The sequence below is a fragment of the Lissotriton vulgaris genome, chromosome 1_1 (assembly GCF_964263255.1).
Source record: "Lissotriton vulgaris chromosome 1_1, aLisVul1.2, whole genome shotgun sequence".
Lineage (NCBI taxonomy): Eukaryota > Metazoa > Chordata > Amphibia > Caudata > Salamandridae > Lissotriton > Lissotriton vulgaris.
This window is the reverse complement of record NC_141685.1, coordinates 2,130,361,262-2,130,385,676: the sequence shown is the minus strand read 5'-3', so window position 1 is coordinate 2,130,385,676 and position 24,415 is coordinate 2,130,361,262. Positions and strand designations below refer to the sequence as shown.

The 24,415-nt window shown below is 45.6% G+C and overlaps 1 protein-coding gene across 1 annotated transcript in view; it reads right to left on the bottom strand.

Moving 5' to 3' along the window:
* Positions 1-23,092, bottom strand: part of PTPRR (protein tyrosine phosphatase receptor type R) — a 945,480-nt gene extending 922,388 nt beyond the window's left edge. The window contains exon 1 of the mRNA XM_086921858.1: positions 22,815-23,092. Within this exon, the coding sequence (XP_086777984.1) occupies positions 22,815-22,905 (91 nt within the window). The 5' untranslated portion in view covers positions 22,906-23,092. The remainder of the gene's footprint in view (positions 1-22,814) is intronic.
* Positions 23,093-24,415: the final 1,323 nt, after the last annotated feature.

Genomic DNA, 24,415 nt, shown 5'->3' with positions numbered 1-24,415 from the left:
TATGATCGAGGAACATGAGCAAGTGTTGACAAGCAAAGAGAAATATACAAATGAAAAAGCCACTTAAAAGGAGTAAATAGAGGTCAGGTGGAGAATGACCCCATAGTAAAAATGTCTCTATAAAATGTTCTTGTCCAGTAGAAAGATGCCCAAAAAGAGTTATACTAATTTGAATCTTTTTTCTGGGGTAATCCCTTACTAGATTCAGTGATTAATCCCAGAGATGTATGTCGGCTATTGGCAAATACTATAGAGTTACGTCTTTGCATTTCATGTCTCTTGCCTGAGAAAGGCCTAGCCCACAGGTATTCTGCAAGCCTTCACCTTTGCTGATCCAAGAGAAACCTCTGTACGAAATCTGTGAAATGCTTAATTCCAAACTGTGTAAAGCACAGATTTAGCACTTAATGGACTGGGTAGATTATGGTCATCAGAAGTGTTTTGACAGCAGATTGGCAATGTCCACACAACCTGGAAGCACAGTTATTTGAATGCCTTTTGCAGACATCTTCATGGGAGGATCTGGGTAGAGGGGTTTGGGGGTGCAAGAGCTATTACGAAGCAAACAGATGAAACACTTATTAAAAAAAACTACGGGGAGACCTGTCATAAGGAATAGGTGGATGATTACCATCCTTTGGTCTCTACATCCACATAAGTAACCTTGTAGTGGGTCATATTGTGCCATCATACCTTTGTGATGATGATCCATATTCCTTTGAGCAAGTATGATCACACAGGTCCAGGAGGACTGGTACCATGCAAGATGTTCATGATATACCATAAGGTAAATTTACATATGACTGTAAATGGGAATCATGTGTGGACCCTGTGAAGTTTACAGGGTCTACAAATTAATCTGGGACCTTTACATCAACATTCCTTTCTCTCCATCTCCACTTAGAGAGCTATATATCGACTGGCTTGCTCTTGGCACACCCACATCATGCACATATCATGAGACATGGTGTTATAGAAAGGTCTTTTGGTTACATAATCCACTGAGTGGACAGGTTCAAAGGCAGCACAGTTTGATTGGGCAGAGAACAGCAACACAGTGCAGATCCCGGAGGTCAATTGTAAATACTGCCTGTGGTGATATATAGAAGCCATAGAGGTGGTTCTCTGTGTTTGCAGGATGCATGCTAGGTGAGTAATCGAAAAATATCCATGTATAAACTCAACCATAAACCTACAACCCAAGGATGCAGTTGTGTGAGAGGTGCAGTTTAATCATGTATGTGCCACGACGCCCCACCTCTCCATCACACGATGTACTGGGTAAATGCTGGTTCCTGAAGTTAAGGATAATGCCTAGGAGGGGATTAGCAACACAAAATAACAAGATAACATTAAATGGGGGCGTGGCTAGCAGCCGACTGGAATGGCTGCCTAGCAGAGGAGCTCCGTGGTGAACGAGACCCCATCCCTATATCCGTCCATTAATCCGTGATCTCTGCTGATCTAACGATCGATTCTGCGAGGCGTCTCCAGGCGGCATCCCCTACCTCAACTCCGGTGTCCCTCCGACGCCGGAATCAGCCCGTGCTGGAGTGCCTGCCTGCGGCCTGCTACCATCGAGGCTGCACCGGCCTGGCCTGGAGCACTGTCCTGCCGGAAGTGGGAGACTGCCGGGAGACCAGACAGGAAGTCCCCGCGTTGCAACTCTGACCGTCGCCCGGAGGAATCATCCAGCATCGGACGACGGACGACAACACCGGTGGCGGCGCGCTACTGAGGTGGGTCGGCGACCCCCCCAAACCCCCCCCCCCCTCGTCCCCTGGCTTGGTTGGGAACGGGGGGCCGGTAGAGGACTCCCGGAAGACGGGGACCCGAAGACGTCTTTGACGGCGGATGGGACCGCCGCTGTGGCTTCAGGCCAGCACCCGACCCACCCCGCACCACACCTGCCATCGCCTGTGCTACCGGAGGGGGAGAGAAACTCCATTGCTGCGGAGTCGGAGCGGCCCTGCCCTTTTGCTGCCAGGCGAGTCATCCCTCCTGAGGCCCCGACCCCGCTTGCACTACCGCTGCCCACGGGACCACGCCAGTGAGGGGACGACTTCCCGGGCATTTACCTGGGATCGAGCGAGTGCCGGTGCGCCCCAGACGGGGGCCACCGACGTGTAGGCCCAGTGGCACAGTCGCCTACGTATACTGCAGACTCGTTCTAGCTGGGAAGGGGTGCATTGGACCAGCGAGGATTTCGCGCAACGTGGGTAACCAGTACTAACTACTGTATGCACCCTCATCCCCCCGGGACTTGGATCGCCCAGGGTGACAGTGGGGCCGCTGTGGCATAGTGGCTTGAAGACCACCAGACGACCTGCAGTGGGGCCCCCCTCTGCCGGAGCCTCATCTCGCCCCGGTCTGTCTCCTTTCACAGCATTAGACGGCCTCGGCGTTGGAGGTCCCACCCACTGAACCATTCTCGGAGCCTACCCCAGACGCCTGATTGGAACGGCCTCCTCGACGGCCCGTCGTCCCTGTGCGGCCAAACCCGGGGGGATCAAGACGCATTGGGACTCCAGCCATAGCTGACACGCCTGACGGCCCACGAAGGGACGGCGGAATGGCGGGGAAGGGAACGCGACACAACGCTGCCCAGTCACGACTTGACAAATTCGCGTTCGAGAAGAACCCCTCGCAACACCCTGATGGGCGCACGTTCGTGGGCAAAAGCCCCGAAGGTGACGGAGGGAAAAAGGTGACACTCGAGGATTTGATGAAGACGCTCACTAATGTCCAAACTACAGTGGGGGCCATCTCCTCGGATGTCGGCTTACTGAGGGCGGACCTTCACAAAATGACCGAGAGGGTGACACAGGTTGAAGTGGTCGCGAAATCCCTGGTTGAGGACACCTCCGAACTGCAGCAGGCCATGGAACGGATGGAAGCGGTCACAAAGAAATTGCAGGACAAGCTGGACGATCAGGAGGGGCGGGCTAGGCGTAACAATGTCCGAATCCTAGGAATTCCGGAGTCGGAGGGCAAACGGGCAATGAACCTCTATATAGAAGACCTTATCAAGACCGAACTGAAACCAAAAGGTCTGTCGAACTTCTTCTCAGTGGAGAGAGCGCACAGGGTCCCAGGTGGAACACCGAATCCGGGAGCAGCACCAAGACCTGTCTTGGCCAGGCTATTTAATTTCCGAGATAGGGATGTCATACTCCAAGCGGCCCGAAATGCCCCGCCCATCAAAATACAAAACTCTACGTTGGCCTTCTTTCCTGACTATACGGCCGAGGTGGCCCGGCGCCGCAAAACCTTCCTTGAGGTAAAAAAGGCCTTACGGGCGAAGGAATTGCCCTACTCGATGCTGTTCCCGGCGAAACTTAGGGTCGTGGATAATCATAAAGCTTGGTTTTTTGACACCCCGGAGGCGGCGTGGGACTGGCTGGATGGTTGGCGTCGGGTGGAAGGGAATGGACACACGGGCAGAGGCCAGCGTAATCAACGCGTCGAGAGTGCAGGACCTCCACCAGCGACGGCCGGAGAAAATCATGACAAGGAGCTGGAGGAGGGACCGGAAGCCGACGAACTATGTCCTGATATATAAGTTCCTTATTAGCACAGCCTTCTCCACAGATGACCACATGAGGTGACAAGGCTGCCGTTGAACTATGAACAAGAAGAGCAGAATGTGACTGATGGGGTCACTAGTACCACGGAACACTTACCCCGCAAGCAAGTACATTGGGGGGAAATGGGAGCAGGCACTCTGCTAAGTTGGGGGAGCGGGCGGTTTTATGTCCGTATAGCAGGGAGGCAGGGAGGAGGGATGGGCGGGGGGGGGTTGTTTGCCAAGTTTTATTGTTCTCTTATAAGTCTCATGTTTTTCCTAGGGTTATATGTACACACGACCACAAGACACTTACTCTGGAACCAGTGCACACTGCTGGGACCTCCACGCCAGCAGGGGCGGACCTACCTGGTGCGCCTGGTGTTCTCTATAGGCCACCTAGCTCGACAGAGAGAGGGATTTGTAACCGCTCTGGGCACTACGCGGTACGATAGTTGGTATTGGACCCCTGACCGAGTTTCTTATTCAGGGACACTGCCGCCCCGGCACTTAGTAAACAGTATTTGCTCGTCAGTGGGGTCCCGAAGTCTCAATAGTTGCAGATTCCTGTATGGGCTGGCTCTGCACACTGGCGCAGGACACTCTCTATGTTGTTTCTACACAGGGCTAGGCACTCTTCATCACTGCAGTCAAGGCTTCCCATACTCAATGTTGAGGGACCCCGGTCCGAATACTATTTCCGAAGTTCCTGACACACAAGAGCACCTGCGGTCATGGCTAACCAAGACCTTTTAACGCCTCGCCCACGCTCACAACCACTGGTAACTGCCCCGCTTACTATCGTCTCTTGGAATGTCAATGGGCTGGGCCACAAAATTAAACGGGGCTTGGTCCTCCAATTCCTAAAGAGAAAGGCCCCAACAATAGTATTGCTCCAGGAGACACATCTGGTGGGAACAACCTGTCAGGCCCTTAACCGCTGGGGATTTAAAATGGTCACACACGCAGAATTCTCCTCGGGTTCACGTGGGGTTGGTATTCTGGTTTCCAAAAATGCACCCCTACTTATCAAGCACACATGGGCTGACGACCAGGGACGCTTTGCAGCGATCAGTTGCCAATGGGAGGGACGGCCATATAATATACTGACGGTATACATCCCCCCTGCGTTACATCAAGGAGCCTTCCAAGACCTGGGTAATTTACTGCTTGGACTCCCAGAGGGGGAACTAATTATTGGTGGCGACTTCAATGCGGTGCCGGACGCTGCTGTGGACCGACAGCCTCCTCGTGAGGCTACCAGAGCAGACAACCTGTTCCGGGAATTCTTGGATGCCTTGGGACTGGTGGATGTATGGAGGCTCAAACATCCCCAGGATCAACATTACACATTTCTTTCAGGGGTACATGGTAGTCTTTCCCGGCTGGACTACTTACTGACACTAGCCGTTCCCCCAGAAAAGATTGCATCCATAGAACATCTACCGCGGGGGATCTCTGACCATTCCCCAGTGCTACTCACCTACACAGTGCACCCCACCAGACGACAACGAATTTATCCGATCTATCCTGGGTATCTTAAAAATCATACCATTGCTAAAGCACTCAAAACAGCTACCACAAATTACTTCGAGGACAATGTGGGCTCGGTTGAATCACCGTCGGTACTATGGGAGGCATACAAAACAGTGGTCCGGGGACAAGCCATCTCCACTATCACAAGGCATAAAAGGGCACAGAAGGCAACCATAGAATCGCTCGAGACGGCGGTCCAGACCGCAGAGTTGGCACACGCCTCTGACCCCACGGAGGACACAGCGCACACGCTGACGTTAGCTTCCCAGGAATTCAGATCGTACGCTGAAGACATGACAAAGACAAGGTTAACTGACATGTTACACAGGGTCTATGAATTAGGAGATAAGACTGGGAAAATGCTTGCATGGATTGAAAGAAAGGAAAGGGCGAGTAGGTGGATAGCCGCATTGACACTCTCAGACGGTACTTGCACGACCTCTCCCCCTGTCATAGTGGAGGAACTGGCTTCATACTATGAATCAGTGTATACAGCACGTACGGAAGTGTCGGAAGACGACTGCACGCAATTCCTACATGACATTCCTCTCACCACACTCTCACAGGAAGATGCGCAATCCCTAGAGGATGATCTGACGGGGGAGGAGTTGGGGGTGGCCCTAACAGCCCTAAACACTGGAAAGGCGATGGGACCCAACGGTCTACCGATCGAACTCTATAAGACACTGTCATCGACCCTTACCCAACATATGCTTCCCATGTACACTGACTGCTTGGAGCGGGGCTCCCTCTCGCCAGATCAGAGGTTGGCCACCATCGTCACTATACACAAGCCTGGTAAGCCACCTGACCTGACTTCCTCATACCGGCCGATCTCACTGATGAACGCAGATGCAAAAGTGCTAGAGAAACTCCTGGCCCTGCGTCTACAACCTCACCTCACAACTCTGGTGCACCCAGACCAATCAGGCTTTATGCGTGGGCGTAATACCTCCCTTAATCTGCGAAGACTAAACGGAATACTACACCGCATTCCCTTACTCCGGGACGATGCCGCAATTCTCTCACTAGACGCTACCATGGCGTTCGATCTTGTGGAGTGGCCGTTCCTTTTTGCGGTGCTCAAGAAGATGGGCTTTGGCCCTAACTTCTGTGGCTGGGTTAGACTCCTTTATACAGCACCCTTGGCACAGATCATAGCGAATGGGCACACGTCACGCGTGATCACATTGGGTCGCGGCACCCGCCAGGGCTGCCCCCTGTCCCCACTACTATTCGCCCTCATACTTGAGCCGCTAGCGGTGAGAATCCGTATGGATCCACAGATCCGAGGCATCTCGTGGGGAGAGGGCTGGGAAGACCGCATCTCCCTCTATGCGGATGACGTACTGATATATTTGACGTCTCCAACCTCGTCCCTAGCGACGTTAATGGCCGTACTTAAGACCTATGGTGACGTCTCGGGATATACCATTAACTGGGCCAAGTCGCTCCTGTATGTATTACGTGGTTCGACGCCCATGCTGCCACATGGCTGCACCTTGCAAACGGTATCCAGAGGGTTTAAATATCTCGGGATATACATCACCCCAGAGGAGCCAGTCTTTATGGAAGAAAACCTACTGAAACCTCTACAGAGGCTAAAGTCGGATGTGAAGCACTGGCGCTCCCTTCCTTTGACTCTACTGGGCAGGGCGGCCCTCTTTAAAATGCTCTCACTCCCGAGACTCCTCTCTGCATTACAAAACACCCCATTTCCGGTCCCTCTCACATATTTAAAATCGATCGATGCTGAGATCGCCGCACTCTTATGGGACGGTAAACCGGCCCGTATAGCGCAGGCTAAATTGTCACGTAGTTGGTATGACGGGGGCATCGCCTTGCCGAACGTCAAGCTATACTACTGGGCAGCTCAACTTATGGTGGTGAACCAATGGCTGCATGCCCCGCAACGAGATCCGGCCTACGCCCTTGACAGGACCGTTCTCCCCCCAGACAAACTTATGAAGGCACTCTACTCAGACAAACGCCGGCACACACTCACAGGCCCTACGGCACACACGATCAAGATTTGGCATGCTGCACAGAGAGCTCTAGGATGGGAGGGAGTCCTTACGCTGGCCACACCACTCTGGGATACCCCCAAACTTGGCACACTGTCGAACTCAAAAGGTTTCAGGCAATGGGATCTTATTGGCATATCGACAATCGGAGACCTATGGATAAGGGGGGTGGTTATTTCATTCCCAGCCCTGCGAGAGAAGTATGGAATGGGGGAAAATGAACACTATAGATATGCACAAATCAAACACGCCTTGCAGGGAGCCATTCCATCTGACTCAATCCTTGCCGCATCCTCCCCCCTGGAGGATAGACTCCTCACTGACCACTTAGATAAGAAGGCGATCTCCCTTACATATCGGAAGCTTGTCAATAATCTCCCTGACCCCACGGTAGTCCTCCGTAGCAGATGGGAGGTGGATCTGGGAGACATAGCTGATGAGGACTGGTTACATGCACTGGCCTCGCCCAGAGAGACCACCATACCTTCACGACTGAAACTGGTACAATTAAAAATACTGCATAGGGTGTACTATTCCCGTACTCTACTACATAAACTGGGGCGTACCCCGGAACCTACCTGCCTCAGAGGTTGTGGATCCCCAGGGACTTTTTATCATATTTTATGGGATTGCAGCAAAATACAATCTTATTGGGAGGAAGTGTTGTTTGAGATATCGGAGGCGACGGGGGTTGTGCTGCAGAATGACCCTAAGTGCTGTCTACTAAACATTTGGTCTCCTACCGATATGAACAGGGGATTGCAACTCTGGGCGGCACTAGGTATGGCCATAGCAAAGCGTAACATCGCTAGGAGATGGGGATCTGGTGTGAAACCCTCATGTACTCGCTGGTGTAATGATATGGACTCAGCAATGATAGCGGAAAGGGCAGTATATGTGCATAGAGGGTGCCCTAAGAAATGGTCGAGAATATGGAATAATTGGAATGAATATCGTGGGAACCTATGTGAGCCCCCGGAGGAAATGCTAGAACCTGATGATGACCCATAGAGGGTGTGCTACAGTGTCTTTGCCATATGATAGCCTTCTGTGTGTTTTTTTGGGGCATGGCGGGGATGTCTTTGGAATGAGTGTGATGAGGAACGATCTAAGTCGCTACGATATATACTGTGTAACTTGGAGTACATCTGGAGGGGGGTCATGGTTGCAATTACGAGATGTGCCGTAATAGGCGGGGGGAGGCGCAGGGAGTGCCAGGCAAGGCTAGTAATGTGTCTTGTGAAGGGGACTGTCTCCACAATATGATGATGTGCTTAGGACCCGATAGAAAATGCTTGTATAATGTAACCCTGTAGGATGTTGATAATGACTGGTACAATCCTGATTCTCATAGAGACAAGTTATGGTTGTTTAAAAAAAATGTTATAAAATGAGACGGATTAGGTCAGTGAACACTACTATCCGAAGGTATTCAGATGTTCTTTACACGATTTACGACTTGGCAAGGATGGCCGTTACCACGGCTTTGATGTTTTGATACTTTACGTATGATAAATAGCGGCCAGCCTCCGGGTTGTGTGCAAGACGCTGTGTATTACTGAAACTTTAACGTCTTAAAAAAAAAAAAAAAAAAGATAACATTAAATGCCTTACTCTTGGTGCCCAGCTTTACACTAGAGAAAGACTTGTTAGAATGAGTAACAGCGGGTTGATTTCAGGGCCAAATGAATTAAAGGATTTTCTGGCTGCCCACCCCCATACATGTTCTCAGTTACCAGCACATCATTTTCTTATTGGCACATGCACAATTTGCTTCAGAGAAATAATTATGCTGCTCAGCATTACTTTGCTTGTATTCATTAAAATATGTCATTTAAAGCATGCACAATCAGATTACACTTGGAGCTCGCAGACTCCTTTATCAGTGATCTGTGAAATAAATTGGATTAAGACTATTAGTACCGGTGTATTTGAACAAATGCTTACAAAACATCAAATCATGAAAGGCAAACCGATTAGGGATGAAGTGGAGGGATGACATGTAACCTACAAACTAAAAGTAAAATAGAGTGTGGTTGTTTTGTAGCAGAAGAGTGCATTAAGAAGATGACTTAATTGTGGACAAACCAGGAGATGGACACTGCCTGCTGTGTGTTGTATGACACAACCACGCATGTCTAAACCATGCATGCCTTAAACACCCGGTCTTTAAAACAACTGCATTTTTACCAAGCATGCCTTTACCACGCAAGCCTTTACAACAAATTTCATTGTAAAGGCATAATTGGTAAAGGTATATGTGTGGTAAAGATCCCACCACAGCCCTCCTGCCCTGAGCTCCATGATTCCACCCTCATGCATTGTAATCTACCGGCCCCAGTCCTATTAAGTACCACGACCCCCTACGTTGAGCCCTAAAACTCAGCCCCCAGCCCAAATAAACTACCCTGGCCCCAGTACCCCTGCCCTTAGTCCTAAACACTGGCCCCCAGCCCTAGCGACTGCTCATTCCACACCTTCCCTGAGCCCTAAAATCCGGCCCCTGCCCTAAACACTACCCCGACCCCTCGCCCTGGGATCTAAAACCAGCTCCCATCTCTAAATCCTCCCCCCACTTCCACCCAGCCCCAGTCCAAGTTACCAAACTGCATCCCGGTCCTTCTTCCTGCTGTGATTCTTCTGATTCCTCTCCCTGCCTATCCGCTTAGGTAGCTATAACACTGACTGCCTTAACAGCAATTGTTATTCAGCTTGCGGGGCAATGGCACGCAACCTGAAGCTCGCTGTTGGAAAGTGGCTTATTGGTAATGTAATGTAATGATGTCTTGTAAAGTGCATGAATCACCCCACATGGGGTATCTCCATGCTGTAGACCGCTGGGGAACTTGTCCTGGTAGTAGTGAATATTTATTTAACACTGGAAATAAGGTCACTAACGCCGTCTAAGGCTCAGTATAGGTCTCAGAAAAGTATTCCCATTCTCAACCCTTGGTAGCTTGGCGGCGAGCAGGTAGGCTTAATTTCAAAGACAGGCATGTAAAGCATTTAAAAACACAAATTCAGTAAATAATTAAGACACAACACACAATAAAAATCTAACATCAATTTATAAAAGTAAATATGTTTATCTTTAAAATGACACCAGAACAAAAACATCCAATCTAGGGAACCAGAGATATACATTTTTAAAGATTTAGCACTATGTAGCACATAAAAATCTATTGCACCTATTGGAACATCTGGTTGCGCTAGACCGAGAAAAACGAAAGGTTTCAGACCAACCTGCACAGCACCCCTCGCGTTTGGTCTCAGTCAAAGTTTTTACTTCCTGACTTACAAATTTTTCTGAATCTTTTCTTCCCAGAGTCCCACAAAGCTCTCAGCCAGTCCTGATTTAGTGAAGGTTTGACAGATTACCTTGTGACGAACTACCAGTCAAATGTATGTAAGTCAGACCTCCAGAGCTTTCCAGCGGGACAAACCAGAGATCCTGGCCAGCTCACTTTTGAAGGTGGGAAGCTTGACTCTTGCGTCTGATGCCGGTCACCTTTTCTACGTTTGGACTTAAAAACTTTTACAGAGCATTTTCTCGCTGGGTCCCTCGATGCTTTTCACCAGGCTGGATTCGCTGAGGGTTCACCGGCTTAGGTTTCCACCAACTCCAGGTCAAAGTCTGAAAATCAGACCACTGGAACTTTTCAGCAGGACGAACCTAGACTGTAGGCTGGCTTGCGATTAAGTCATCAACTTGGCTGGTCAGGTCAAATTGGTCCACTTATGGAGTTTTTTTACAAAGTTGCTTCAAAGTTCTTCAAACTTCTGGAACTTCTTCCTGAAGATCCTTTGAGGGTCCCAAAGAGTCCAAAACCTATGTAAGGGTCAGAAGCTTCAAGATGGTCCTTGAAAGTTTGGGACTTCAATACCTTCAAATCCACTCAGACAAAACTCTTACAAATCCACTGGTAGAACTCCAGGCTGGGGATTCTTGGTGGTGATGGTCCAGGTGAGATCTGTTAACATGTAACTTGCAGGGAGTCCACTCTTTAGTCCTTTTGAAGCAAGTTAGGTCCAAGGGTTGTAGTTCAAGATTGCGCAGCAAGCGCTGTCAGGCAGAGTGCAAGGCCTGGTTGGTGCAAATCAAACTTCTCAGCATAGACGCTTCTTCTTCCTCTTGTTTCAAGCAGCAGATCTGAGAGGCATTGCCCCTCTCAGATACTTATTCTCCCAGGTCACACATGAGGGCACTCCTGTCCAATCAGGTGCAGGACAACATCCCAGAGCATGACCATTTCCTCCACACTGTAGCACAATAGTCTACCAGAAAGCACTATTTCTTCAAAAATTCAGTATGGCTGAAGTCTCAGCAAAGAGACAAGAGCTGGCTAAACCATCTATCCAGAATGGCTCATCTTCATATTCTCCCTACCTCTGGCATCTGCGCAATCCTTCCATAAGCCTGCAATCTGGCTAGGTTCAAAGAGTAGGACTGTAAAAGAAAGTGGTTTCTCCTGCCTGTTTCCTCCTTCTACTGAAGATTATTGTTTACATCCCCTACCCCTTGTTCTGGTATTTTCATGAGCAAAACCGTCTCCTCCCAGAATGACTCCTTCACGCTATGGCTACTAATCACCTCATCAAAGCAACCTGGCTAATCCACTTAACTCTAACCAATCAGGACAGATCACTGGAAGGCAGGATTTTGGCTTACAGACAAGAAGATCATATAACTTCTTATCTGTACATTTTAGGATAAATCCAACAATAGTTTATCAATAAAATTCTAAGAAGTCAGTGAATGAAATTTTCTGATTCTCCTGGCGGGAATTATTAATAAATAATTTTTTATTTGGCATGTTAACCTATGTGGCTGAGGATTTGCAATGAAAAAAATGACTTGGGCAATTTTTCCAACTCCAGGGCTCATAAAACATCTTTTATAAGGACCCTACCTATATCCACAGGACCCCTACCCCTGGACCACCTAGGGGAGACTTTAGGGGTTCTGAATATATAAAAATGATTGTAGATCTTCACTCCACAGTGCTCCTAGCACAAACGTCAATTTTGTGAAGCATTTTACGACAATGTGGGCAGTGAAATGTGCTATTTCACTGAACCCAGGGCATGTAAAACTTATTTTATAAGGGTCCTCCTTATAAATACTTCACACCTCACCACTGGGACACAAATGGGAGACCCTGGAGGTACTGAATATAACAGAATATGGTAGTTTAATAATTTTTAAGTGGCCCAAACCCCAAAGTCGAGTTTGGACATAATTTACATTATAAAAGCAGTCCTGCAATACAGCGCTGCTTTTAAACTGACCTCAAGCCTCAGCAGTGCACACATGATCCCCCACCCATGGAACACCTAGGAGAGACCATGGGTGTTCTGAATATGCATAAATATTGTAGATTAACACTTTTTAACTGCCTCTACCAGCAAAGTCGAGTTTGCAGTGAATTTACTTTTAAAAGCAGTGCTGCAACACAGAGCTCCTTTTAAAATGACCCCAGGTACTCACCAGTTCCCACGTGCAAGCGCAGAAAGGGCTGCTGGCCTCTAAACTGCCATGCCCTATTATATACTAGGGTCTTAACCCCTTCGGTGCGCATGACGGCCCCCGGCCGTCATGCGTCACGGTGGGTGTGTGCAGAGGATGGCCGGGGGCCGTCTGAATCCTGCCCACTATTTAAATCGCCCGCACAGGACAAAAATGTGCGCAGTGCCGAAGGGGTTGAAGATAGTTTTGATCCCCCTACCTTATTATGTACTAGGGCCTCATACGGAAGGTCATTCCAATCATGGGGTCCCCTAACCCATAGAGTACTCTAGTGTATGTAGGTGTTTTTACTGTATTCTATGTGTGTTTTCAGCATGGGACTGGACCTGGGCCAGGTTTTGCAGAGCCTAGGGACAGTCAGTTACCACCAGAACAAGTCAGCAAGCAATTTGGTTATACCCAGGGCACAGGATAACTTTGCAACACCCGTGTTATAAAGGCTGTTTACTGTAGATTATATTACACATTTGACTGACAGTTTAGAAAAAACACTGCAGCAAGGCAGTAGCCAGTAAAATTAAGATAACTCCACTTAGAACAAAACCTGTATTAGCACAGAGTGAGCAAATGACTCTTCCAAGATCAGTTCCATTCAACCATCTATTCGTTCACCTTCCCACTAGTCCATCCAACCAGCATTCATGCATCCTTTCACCTTTCCACCCTTTCGTCATTTAATGCTTCCATCCGTCCTTTTACCATTCTATACATTTGTTTGCACACATCCATCCTTTCGCTCATCCATCTATCCAATATTCTATCCAATAGCCTTCCATCTTCGTTCTCTTTACCCTTCCTTTATCCAATCCTTTCCTTTTACTTCCTTCCTGCCTTGGTTCCTTTCTTTCCCATTTTCTTATATTCACACTTTCATTCGGCCTTTTCTCCTATATCCTTTCCACTTTCTACCTCCAATCTGTGTTTCTTTTCTCGTCGTTTTGTTCCCGCTTATCTTCCTCTACTTTTGTTCTATTTGCCGCTTCACCATTTCCATCATTTATTTCTCTGTTTCCTTAAATTAACTTGGCTCACTTAGCAGCCCTTGACCCCAACTTCAATCCTGACCTGAAATTACCTTAAAGAGCTTTAATGAGCTTCTGTCTGCACATTCCAAAATTAAACTAATACACATTTTAGTGTGTCCTTTTAACAGGTTATCGGGTCCAGTAGCAACCGCTACTTTAGCTGCTGAAAGGAAGTTCACCATGCCACTATTTTGCAGTATACCTTAAAAAAAATCTAATTGATTAACATATTGCCAACAGTGAAATACGAATACTTTCAACTTTTAAATTTGTTTAGAATAAAGTCGGGGAAAATCGACAACAGCTCGCCTTTTGCCCCTTGCAATACCTCCACGCCTAAACCTATAAAGAAAGAAGCATTTGCAATGCAACAGGTCTCGCATTTAAAGAGTTGAAGCAATTGGCATTGTAAATGACAATCCCTTTTATTTATCTGTTTTGAAAAGGTATTGTCATTTACAATGCCTACAGCTCGAACTCTTGTAAATGCAAGACCTATTTCATTTCAAAGAAACTGCCGCCATTGCCCCTGGCTTCTTGGAAAGTGAAAGCGCGCTTAGCGCTGAATGGTGCAGGAAAGTATGTTGTGCCTGCAGTAGGAGAAACTCATTAAAGAAAATAGTGCTTACAGGCTAAATAAGGTATAACCTGTAACAACAGAAGTACAGGCCAGTCCTCATGGGAGGTTACAAATGAAGACAAGGCGGTACTAAGAAGGGACTAAAAAGCCTATTAACAAATCAGAAGCCAGCATTTACAAAGGACAAGGACACAGGCCAATGAAAATATGGACCGAGAGTGGGAGGAGCTACGAGTCTATACTCGAATACAGCATGCCTCGCAGAGCAACGCATGTGCTGCCCAGGCTCGACCTAAAAATATGTGACTGAAATATACATACACACATACCATATAAAAACAGACACTACTATTATATAATGTATTCGTGTATAATGTTATTTCAGATAGTTCCACGTTTTTATTAAGCCCCTTAAACACTATAGAAAGATGTTTGCATCGTAACTAGGTGAGTTAAATCTCTTCACCTAGTTTCCATGTTAGGCTTATGTCTAGATTCAATAATTCTAATCCTGGAGGAAAGAAAATGCTGCCATTGCAAAAAGACGTACTTCCACCAAGTCATAAATTTCAGATTTTTGCTAACTACTGAAACAAACAGGCACATATCACGTAAAAGAAAATGGGTCTAGAACTATGTCAAAAAAAGTCTATTGATAAGCAGTGACTTGGGGCGATTCTCCATCTCTGTGTGCTGTCTTCGTAATACAGTACCCATGAACGAATGTCTGACAAAATATCGAAAACAAAAATATCGATATACAAAAATATCGGAACAAAAATATCGAAGTCAAAAATATATTAATCCTATCCCTAACAAGGTAAGTACAAAAATATCGAAAATAAAATATAGAATGACAAAAATATCGTTTTTTGTAAAATATAATTTTTTTAAAATATAATACAAATGTAATATTAACAAAATAATACTTATAAATGTAATAAACATATTTAAAAATGTACTATAATATTTAAAATTAATACATAATGTAATACAAATTAATGTTAATAAATATATAATACATAATATATTTTTCATTAATAATAACTCTAAATTAATTATTGTCATAACTTAAAAACAAATAAAAATGTAATAAATTACTAATACATTTATTTACATAAAATATTCACATAAATAACAATTAATAACAACATAATACTAATCAAAAAGCTAAATACATTTTAGATAGCGTATGAGTAAAAATTACTATTCACACTCCAGAGAGTGCGACAGTAGGGAAAGTGTTGGATAGCGTAGCAGTAACAATTACTATTCCCACTCCAGAGAGTGCAACAGTAGGGAAACTGTTGGATAGCGTCAGGGTAACAATTACTATTCCAACTCCAGAGAGTGCAACAGTAGGGATAGTGTTGGATAGCGTAGGATTAAAAATTACTATTCCAACTCCAGAGAGTGCAACAGTAGGGAAAGCGCTGGATAGTGTCAGGGTAACAATTACTATTCCAACTCCAGAGAGTGCAACAGCAGGGAAAGTGTTGGATAGCGTAAGATTAAAAATTACTATTCCAACTCCAGAGAGTGCAACAGTAGGGAAAGTGTTGGATAGCGTCAGGGTAACAATTACTATTCCAACTCCAGAGAGTGCAACAGAAGGGAAAGGGTTGGATAGCGTAGGTTTAAAAATTACAATTCCAACTCCAGAGAGTGCAACAGTAGGGACAGTGTTGGATAGCGTAGGGGTAACAATTACTATTCCAACTCCAGAGAGTGCAACAGTAGGGAAAGTGTTGGATAGCGTAGGGGTAAAAATTACTATTTCCACTCCAGAGAATGCAACAGTAGGGAAAGTGTTGGATAGCGTAGGGGTAACAATTACGATTCCAACTCCAGAGAGTGCAACGGTAGGGAAAGTGTTGGATAGCGTAGGATTGAAAATTACTATTCTAACTCCAGAGAGTGCAACAGTAGGGAAAGTGTTGGATAGCGTAGGGGTAATAATTACTATTCCAATTCCAAAGAGTGCAACAGTAGGGAAAGTTTTGGATAGCGTAGGGGTAACAAATACTATTCCCACTCCAGAGAGTGCAACAGTAGGGAAAGTGTTGGATAGCGTAGGGGTAACAATTACTATTCCAACTCCAGAGAGTGCAACAGTAGAGAAAGTGTTGGATAGCATAGGGGTAATAATTACTATTCCAATTCCAGAGAGTGCAGCAGTAGGGAAAGTGTTGGATAGCGTAGGGGTAACAATTACTATTCCAACTCCAGAGAGTGCAACAGTAGGGAAAGTGTTGGATAGCGTAGGGGTTTAAATTACATACTTATAAATTACATCTATCAATTAATTAATTATTTAAAATTAATAACCAACTAATTAAATGTATTTACCAATTAATAAAAATAAATGTATGCTTCCTACTAATTAATAATTAATTCTACATAATGAAATTACTTCCCATCCTATTCCCCTATAAACCCATAACCCGCTACAGAACATATTTATCAATTAATTAAAAATAATTACCAAAATAATTAAATATAATTACCAATTATTTTTAATTAATGTATGATTCCTACTAATTAATAAATATTTAAACATTATTACATTACTTCCAACCCTATTCCCCTATAAACCCATAACCCGCTACAGAACATAATTATCAATTAATCAATTAATTAAAATTATTTACAAATAATTCTCAATTAATTAATTAATAATTCCTACTAAGTAATAATTAATTTAACATAATTAAATTACTTCCCACCCTATTTCCCTATAAACCCATAACCCGCTACAGAACATATTTATCAATTAATCAATTAATTAAAATGATTTAAAAATTAATTCTCAATTAATTAATTAATAATTGCTACTAATTAATAATTAATTTAACATAATTAAATTACTTCCCACCCTATTCCCCTATAAACTCACAACCCACTACAGTACTAAAAGACAATATTTAATTAAATTACATTAAAAATAAATAATAAAACATAATAAATACAATATAATATACACAACATTTATTTAAAAATCGATATTAGTAACATCGAAATTATTTATTTCGATATTATTGACATCGATATTTAAAACTTCGAAATTACTAATATCATACTAATATCGATATTAAGACTGTCAATATTACTTACCTTCTATATTATGTCCCATCGATATTTAAACTTCGATATAATTGTATATCGAAATTTAAAACTCGATATTTTGTCTGTGTACCCCCATGAACGCTTTGGCAGGGTTGATGTTAGAGAAATCATTGTCATGCATTGTAGTAATTTTAAAATATATCTGTGGACGAAAAACCTTGCCACTTTCTTCTAACGTTATAACACAGGATACGATAAAGTCAAACTAGTGTTGTCCTTTTGCCTACTGGAAATGTAAAGGGTCTCTATAGAAAAAAAGTTGACATGAGTACAGAAGAGAATTTTGACGTCTGACAGATAGTTCATAAAAAAATTGCAATTTTGTCAAAACCTGAATTGAATCTACCCTGCAGGCGTTCTATTTTGTAAAGAAAAAGTGGTATTTAAAGCCAAGTTGGCCTTAGGTGTGCTTTTTGTTTCAGGTTGAAAATGCTTCCACAAGACCAACATATAAAACAAAAGGTCTAGTTAAGAACAGATCTGGCAAACTGTGACACAATTAATGTGTCTGTGACTGTTGCCTTTTCAATTAAAGTATTTCTGCAATAGGACTGATATGTTCTTAAAGATAGCCCACAACCTTTACAAACGGGAAGTGAATTGTATGAAATTATTAATTTCAAGCACGACTTGTGGTGGCGATGTTGGATGTACTTATAAATAGCAGCACTAGCACAAGCGTAGTTTTAGTTAGCTAAGCCTTTCCACCGGAAAGGCATGTTTTGTGTTTTTTTTTAAAAACGTTGGCACCATTTGACAAATCTGCACGAAACTTCCTATTAAATGTTCATCCACTTTGGCTTCTTCATGGAAAGTTTTGCTCTTATCCAACAATCAGGGGCCAAGAAAAAGGAGGGGTCCCAAAAGTCTGTTCAATGGTAGGACGCTTCACCTATCACCGCTGCCTCTTCACATGCAAATCAGGACCTCTCGCTTTCACAGAAACCCGCACCACTCCCACATCACCTACCATGACTGATCTGGAACCACTCTGCTACATCCTCCTCGCTGCATTCTGCTCCCTGCTAGTTCACTCTGCAAACATGCCACAGAAATCTGGGACACCATAACCGGCCTCACCCACGACGTGACCATCATCAAAGATATCTGATACATCCACGCCTCCACCCCTACATCGTCACTGCAGATGATAGACGGGGACTGCACCAACAAACACAGAAGTGGCAGTGCCATCATCCACAGAGAAACCATCTGATGCACTGCTGCTGAAGATGACACCACAACGATCGTGGAACACCTCTACTTCCAATTCCAAACTGACAGGAAAACAACCATAAGAGGCACCACAGCCTACAAACCCCCAAGACCCTGCCCCCTCTTCTGAGTCACCATCCCCAAATTCATCAAATCGCTCACCATCGACTCCAAGTACTACATCTTCCTCAACAACCTCATCTTCCACCTCAATGACCCCTAAGACTAAAACTCTTACAACCTCCTGGAAAGCATGATGAACTTCAGCCTCACCCAACTGGTCATCTAACTCACACACAGTGCAGGACACATGTTGGACCCGATCTTTGCAGCCAGTGACAGAATCAAATACCGTTATGTCACCGAGCTCACCTGGACCAACTGCACCATCATTCACTTCACCTCCGCAGGACCACTAGGCAGCACCAAAAAGCCTTCCAACTCTTCCCACAGCAGTTGGAACAAAGTGACAGAGACCCAATGGAAAGAAAGCCTCAACACCACACACCCTGACACTGCAACCAACTTGGAACAGGCTATCCAGAATTTCTCTGCCTTGATCACCAACTGCGCAGATAGAGTTACCCCCATCAAGCCAGCTAAGACCAGCAGGTCCACCAAACATGCCAGAAAGTACACACTAGAACTCAGAACTATGAAACGCAACTGCAAAAGACTAGAAAGAAGATGGCACAGCAGTAAAGATCCCACAGACCAAGCCACCTTCAAGACAGCCCTCAACAAATACCACAAACATGTGAAAGACACAAAAAGGGACACCTTAGCAGACACTATCGGAAAAAGCTCCAACCAAAGCAAGGAACTGTTCAGCATGATCAGAGAGTTCTCCTGCCCGTCAGCCACCGAGAAACAATCCCCCAATCCCAGGAACTCTGTGACACCCTGGCGACCTCTTCCAAAACATGATATCCACCATATCCAGTAATTTTAAACCCCACCAACCTAAAAACCTCCTCACTCCAATATACGCCCCCACAACCACCCACTCACCACAAGAGAACAGCTCACCACTCAGAGTATTGCAGACATCATGAACTCCTTGCACTCAAGAGCACTCACATACCCCAGCAAGCTTGGGAGCAAGGAAATTAGCTGCAAATTTACCTCCATTCTCAACCCATACATCACCATGGTTGTCTTGCCAGAAGGATGGAAACACGCAGAGGTCAGACCCTTTCTCAGGAAACCCTCTGCCGACCCTAGCAAACTCAAGAACTATCACCCCATCTCTATACTCCTCTTCCCCACCAAGTTCTTGAGAAAGCCAACAACCGCCAACTTGCTGAACACCTGGAGAGAAACAACCTGCTGGACACCTCCCAATCTGGATTCTGTGCCAACTACAGCAACGGGACCGCTATGATCGATGCCACTGACGACATCAGAACCCGCCTCAACAAGGGAGAAACAGCAGCCCTGAACCTCTTCAACCTCTCAGTAGCATTCAATACAACATCCCACCACACACTCATCAATGTACTCTGCCACATTGGGATCCAGGGCGGTACCCTCAAATTGATTGCATCCTTCCTCACAGGATGAACCCAGAGAATCTACCTACCTCCATTCACCTCAGAACCCAAGAGCATCATCTGTGGCATCCCTCAAGGTTCCCCCCTCAGCCGCACACTGTTCAACACCTACATGACGCCCCCACACTCTTCATCACCTACATGACGCCCCTAGACAACATTTTCAGAATCCATGGGATCAACATCATATCCAACGAAGATGACACTCAACTCATCCTCTCACTCTCATAAAACCCCTCCATCATAATGACTAACTTCCACAACTGCATATTGAGCGTTGCCTAGTGGATGAATACCAACTGCCTGAAGCTCAACACGGACAAGACGGACAGGTTGATCTTTGGAAACACCTTCCTGAGGAACAACACCTGGTGGTACTCCGATCTCAGACCCACGTGCATAAACCATACATAAAACCTTGGCATTATACTGGACAGCAAACTCACCATGAAGTGCCAGATCAACGCAGTCTCCTTTACCTGCTTCCCCACAATCTGCATACTCCGAAAGATTTTCAAATGGCTCTCTGCCGACTCTAGGAAAACCATTACTCAAGACCTAATCACCAGCTGGCTGGACTACGGCAAAGCACTCTATGGAGGAATCGCCACCCAACTCCTGAAGAGACTCAAGACGACACAGAACTTAACTGCCAGGCTCATCCTCAACCTCCCCAGATAAGCCCACATCACCCGCAGCTCAGGAACCTCCACTGGCTCCCCATCCAGAAAAGAAGCCGATTCAAGATGCTGACACACACCTACAAAGCCCTCCGTGACCGAGGACCAGCATACTTCAACCACTGCCTGAACTTTCACAAACCCTCCAGACACCAGCACTCCATTGCCCTCGCAAACACACCCTGCATCAATGGTAGCCACAATGGAGGACGATCCTTCTCCTACCTCACCCCCCAGTCCTGTAACGACCTTCCCCTCCACCTTCAAAGAGCTTCCTCTCTCCTGAAATTTAGAAAAGGACTCAAGACCTGGCTCTTCAACTAACCCCAGTAGGAAAATTCAAAACCAAAGGAAGGTGCACTTCATAGAAGTCAGGACACGTGACAAGTCAATACTTCATCATTTTTTCTTTTTATTAAATTCTTGAAGAAACACTGGCACACAGCCAACACGTTTCGTTCCCCAGTGCCACGGGCAGGTGAGCATGAAATATTCCAGAGTCATGGACATAGAGCTGTGGTGATGGACAGGTGGCTACCAGGGTCATGACAGGTTGCTATCTTTCAGGTGAGGCCAGAGGATCAGTCCTTTCCGGACTCCAAAAAAGCAAATATTTCAGGACTTTGGAAAGGTGATGGTCATGAGGCTGGTAAGATGTTATTCTCTTAGGATGGTAGCCCTGTGATTAGGTCCCTGTAGAAGGTGGGTACACTGGATAAGTGCAGAGAGGATCCTGGGGCTGTGGCCATGCTGCTGTTTGGGAACCACAAACATAGAACTGTTGTAAGCTTGTATGCATTGGACTTTCTGGGAGAGGGTAGATGCATGCTATTCCAGTTCCAAAGGCCAGTGGACTTTATAGGCCTATAAAAATCATAAGACAGTAAACGTGGCAATGTCGCATGGCTGTGGACAGATACATGTCACAAGGTTTTGGACAGAAGGGTATGCTTTGGATGTGAGCAGACCATCTCAAGGCTCTTTACAGGTGACTACCAACAAGTCACTGTCTCGGGACTGTGGAAAATAAGTTAGCCTGCGACTGTGGACATGCGCCTATCACAATGCTATGGATATATGGATAGCCAAGGGCTGCGAAAAGGTAAGCATCTCAAAATTGCTCAATATATGGCTATCATAAGGAGTCGTGCCGGTCGGTTATTGTATCTGACCTGAAAGCAGGGCTGGTGGCAGGTGGATTTACCACCTCTGTGGACATGTGGCTATCTAGGAGTGGACCGGTAGTTATTTCAGGGTTGCACACAAGCGGATATTCCACGGCTGTGGGAAAGCAGTATTCCGGGGCTGAGAGCACATGGCTAGCATTCTGAATGTTGGCCAGTGTGGTGATTCACGGACTGTGGCCGTAAGGCAGTTCCGTGGAGGTATTCAGGATGCTGTCACTAGGCTGTGAGCAAAACGTACGGGGATAGGTGTTTATCCCATATGGATGGGACTCCTTCGGTTGCGTGCTGGGACCCTCTTCATCAAAGGGAGCTGTCCAAGGTGCTGAAACGGCTATGTGCAAAATCCAATAAGTGTACTGGGAGAATCAGCGACCTGAGTGCTGTCCTGACCAACCAAGGGGCGGGGTTGTGATCGGGAAACACTCTGACTGGCCATATTCTCTGGGCGTGGTGTTGCTGCTGTACCTATGCGGACCTGCCGCAGGTAGGGTTGAAAACTCCCGAACGCAGGCGAGGCAATCTCCCCCACAGTCAAATCTATGGCACCCTCTCTCCCCTTCTAAGAGCCTGAAGCGAGTTGACCTATCAGAGCGCCCTGGTAAACATAATTTGGTATCGGCGAGTGATAGCGAGAGAGTGCATGGCACTGAAACGTGCAGGAGAGCACAACTGTAAACACTGCCAACTGCAGGCAGGGAACCCCATCTGCAAAGCACAAGCTGCCTCCCAGAGGTCCTGTGCTCCGTACACTCGCCTGCCCCAAGCACACACACACACGCACATTCCCTGTTCCTACCTGCGCACCGCAGCTGGAGCAGAAGGCTCAACATGGGCAGCCAACGCGACCGCAGCATGACTGGAGAATGGTGGTGGGGCAGCCGCCTCATCCTGCAGGAAGCCAGAGGCAGCCACTGCTTTCTGCTGCCTGCCAGGCGGGCTCTCCTCCTCCGCAGCTCCGCTTGCTGTTCCTTGAGACAGACCCTTCCACCGTTTCTCCCAGGGCTGTGTCAGGCTCACACGCGCGTCTCCGCACCCGGGTGTTGCGCGCCTCGGCTCTCTGCTTCGCTTTCAGGCGCGTTCCCGGTCGCACGAGTCGCGCGCTCACAAGACAAGTTACTGCATAATTGGAGCAAGGGAGCCTCAGCTGCTGCAGAGCTCTCTCCCTCTCACGCTCTGTGCTCGTGTTGCCCAATAATGAGTCCAAAAGCTCTCTAGGAAAATAGGGTTTCAAACAGAGCAGGGATTCCCGAAGGACTGCTAATATCTTTTCAAACTAACTAGATGCCAACCCACCCACCCCTCCCCACATATCATACTGTAAAGTAATATTGACGTGTCCATATCAATCCCCCTGGAATTTCAGATTATGAGATGAGACGATTTCTGTGTCCTTGTGTTTTGAAGAGCAAATTGACCCTCCTATAATAAACGCAAAACAAGTATTTTTTATTACGTTTTGTTTTCGTTCTAGTCATAAAATCTAAACCACAAATAATAATAAAAAAGGTTATTGCCATTTTTATTAACGTAACAAATACACATGGAAATAGATTAGCGTATTCTTTTTAATAGTTAGTATTAGAAGCAGTATGTAGCATGATCAACTTTATTGCAATCAGTCTAAAGTGTTTTGCTTATATTAAGTTAAAAACACAAGACTCAGGACGAATGTCAACACGTAATCTGAACAGGAATTAATCGTCATTCGTGGTGTTTTCTCTTGGACATACAAATTAAATGAGGCAAAGCTCTTTAGCTAAAACTTATCAATATTTTGCAATATTTTAATGTACTTACATTTTTTTTCAAATAATATTTATATTTTAAAATATGTGTAATATTTTATAATTATATTTTATAATATGCCTGGCAAATAATTAGGATATTATCTTTATACATCTTGTCACACGGCTCAGAAACACAGACTTTTCTAAAAGCGATATGTATCACCTGATATAATTTGTATTGAGCAATGAGAGGCTGGAGCTTGCTCCTCACAAAGTGCTGGGCTCACAGAGGTGTATAGAAATTAAGGCAATAAATAATCACCCATATTTAGCTCAGTTCTCACCCTGACATCCTTGGAGTAGTTTTCCCCCTAACTTTTTGAATTGAGACCTCCTGTTTTTGCTGACTTTGTTTTTGCTGGCCTTAGGAGTCTGCACAATTTATCAGTGTTAACCAGTGCTAACGTTTTTATGTTCTCTCCTTAAAACATGTTAGATTGGCTTTTACCCAACTAGCAAATTTAACTTACTTGTAAGTCCCTAATAAAGTGGCAATACCTGTGATATGGGCCTGTAAATTAAATACTACTCGTTTGCCTGCAGCACTGATTGTGCAACCCACTTAAAGAAGCACTTTGAACATGTCTCAGGCCTTCCATTGTAGCCTGTG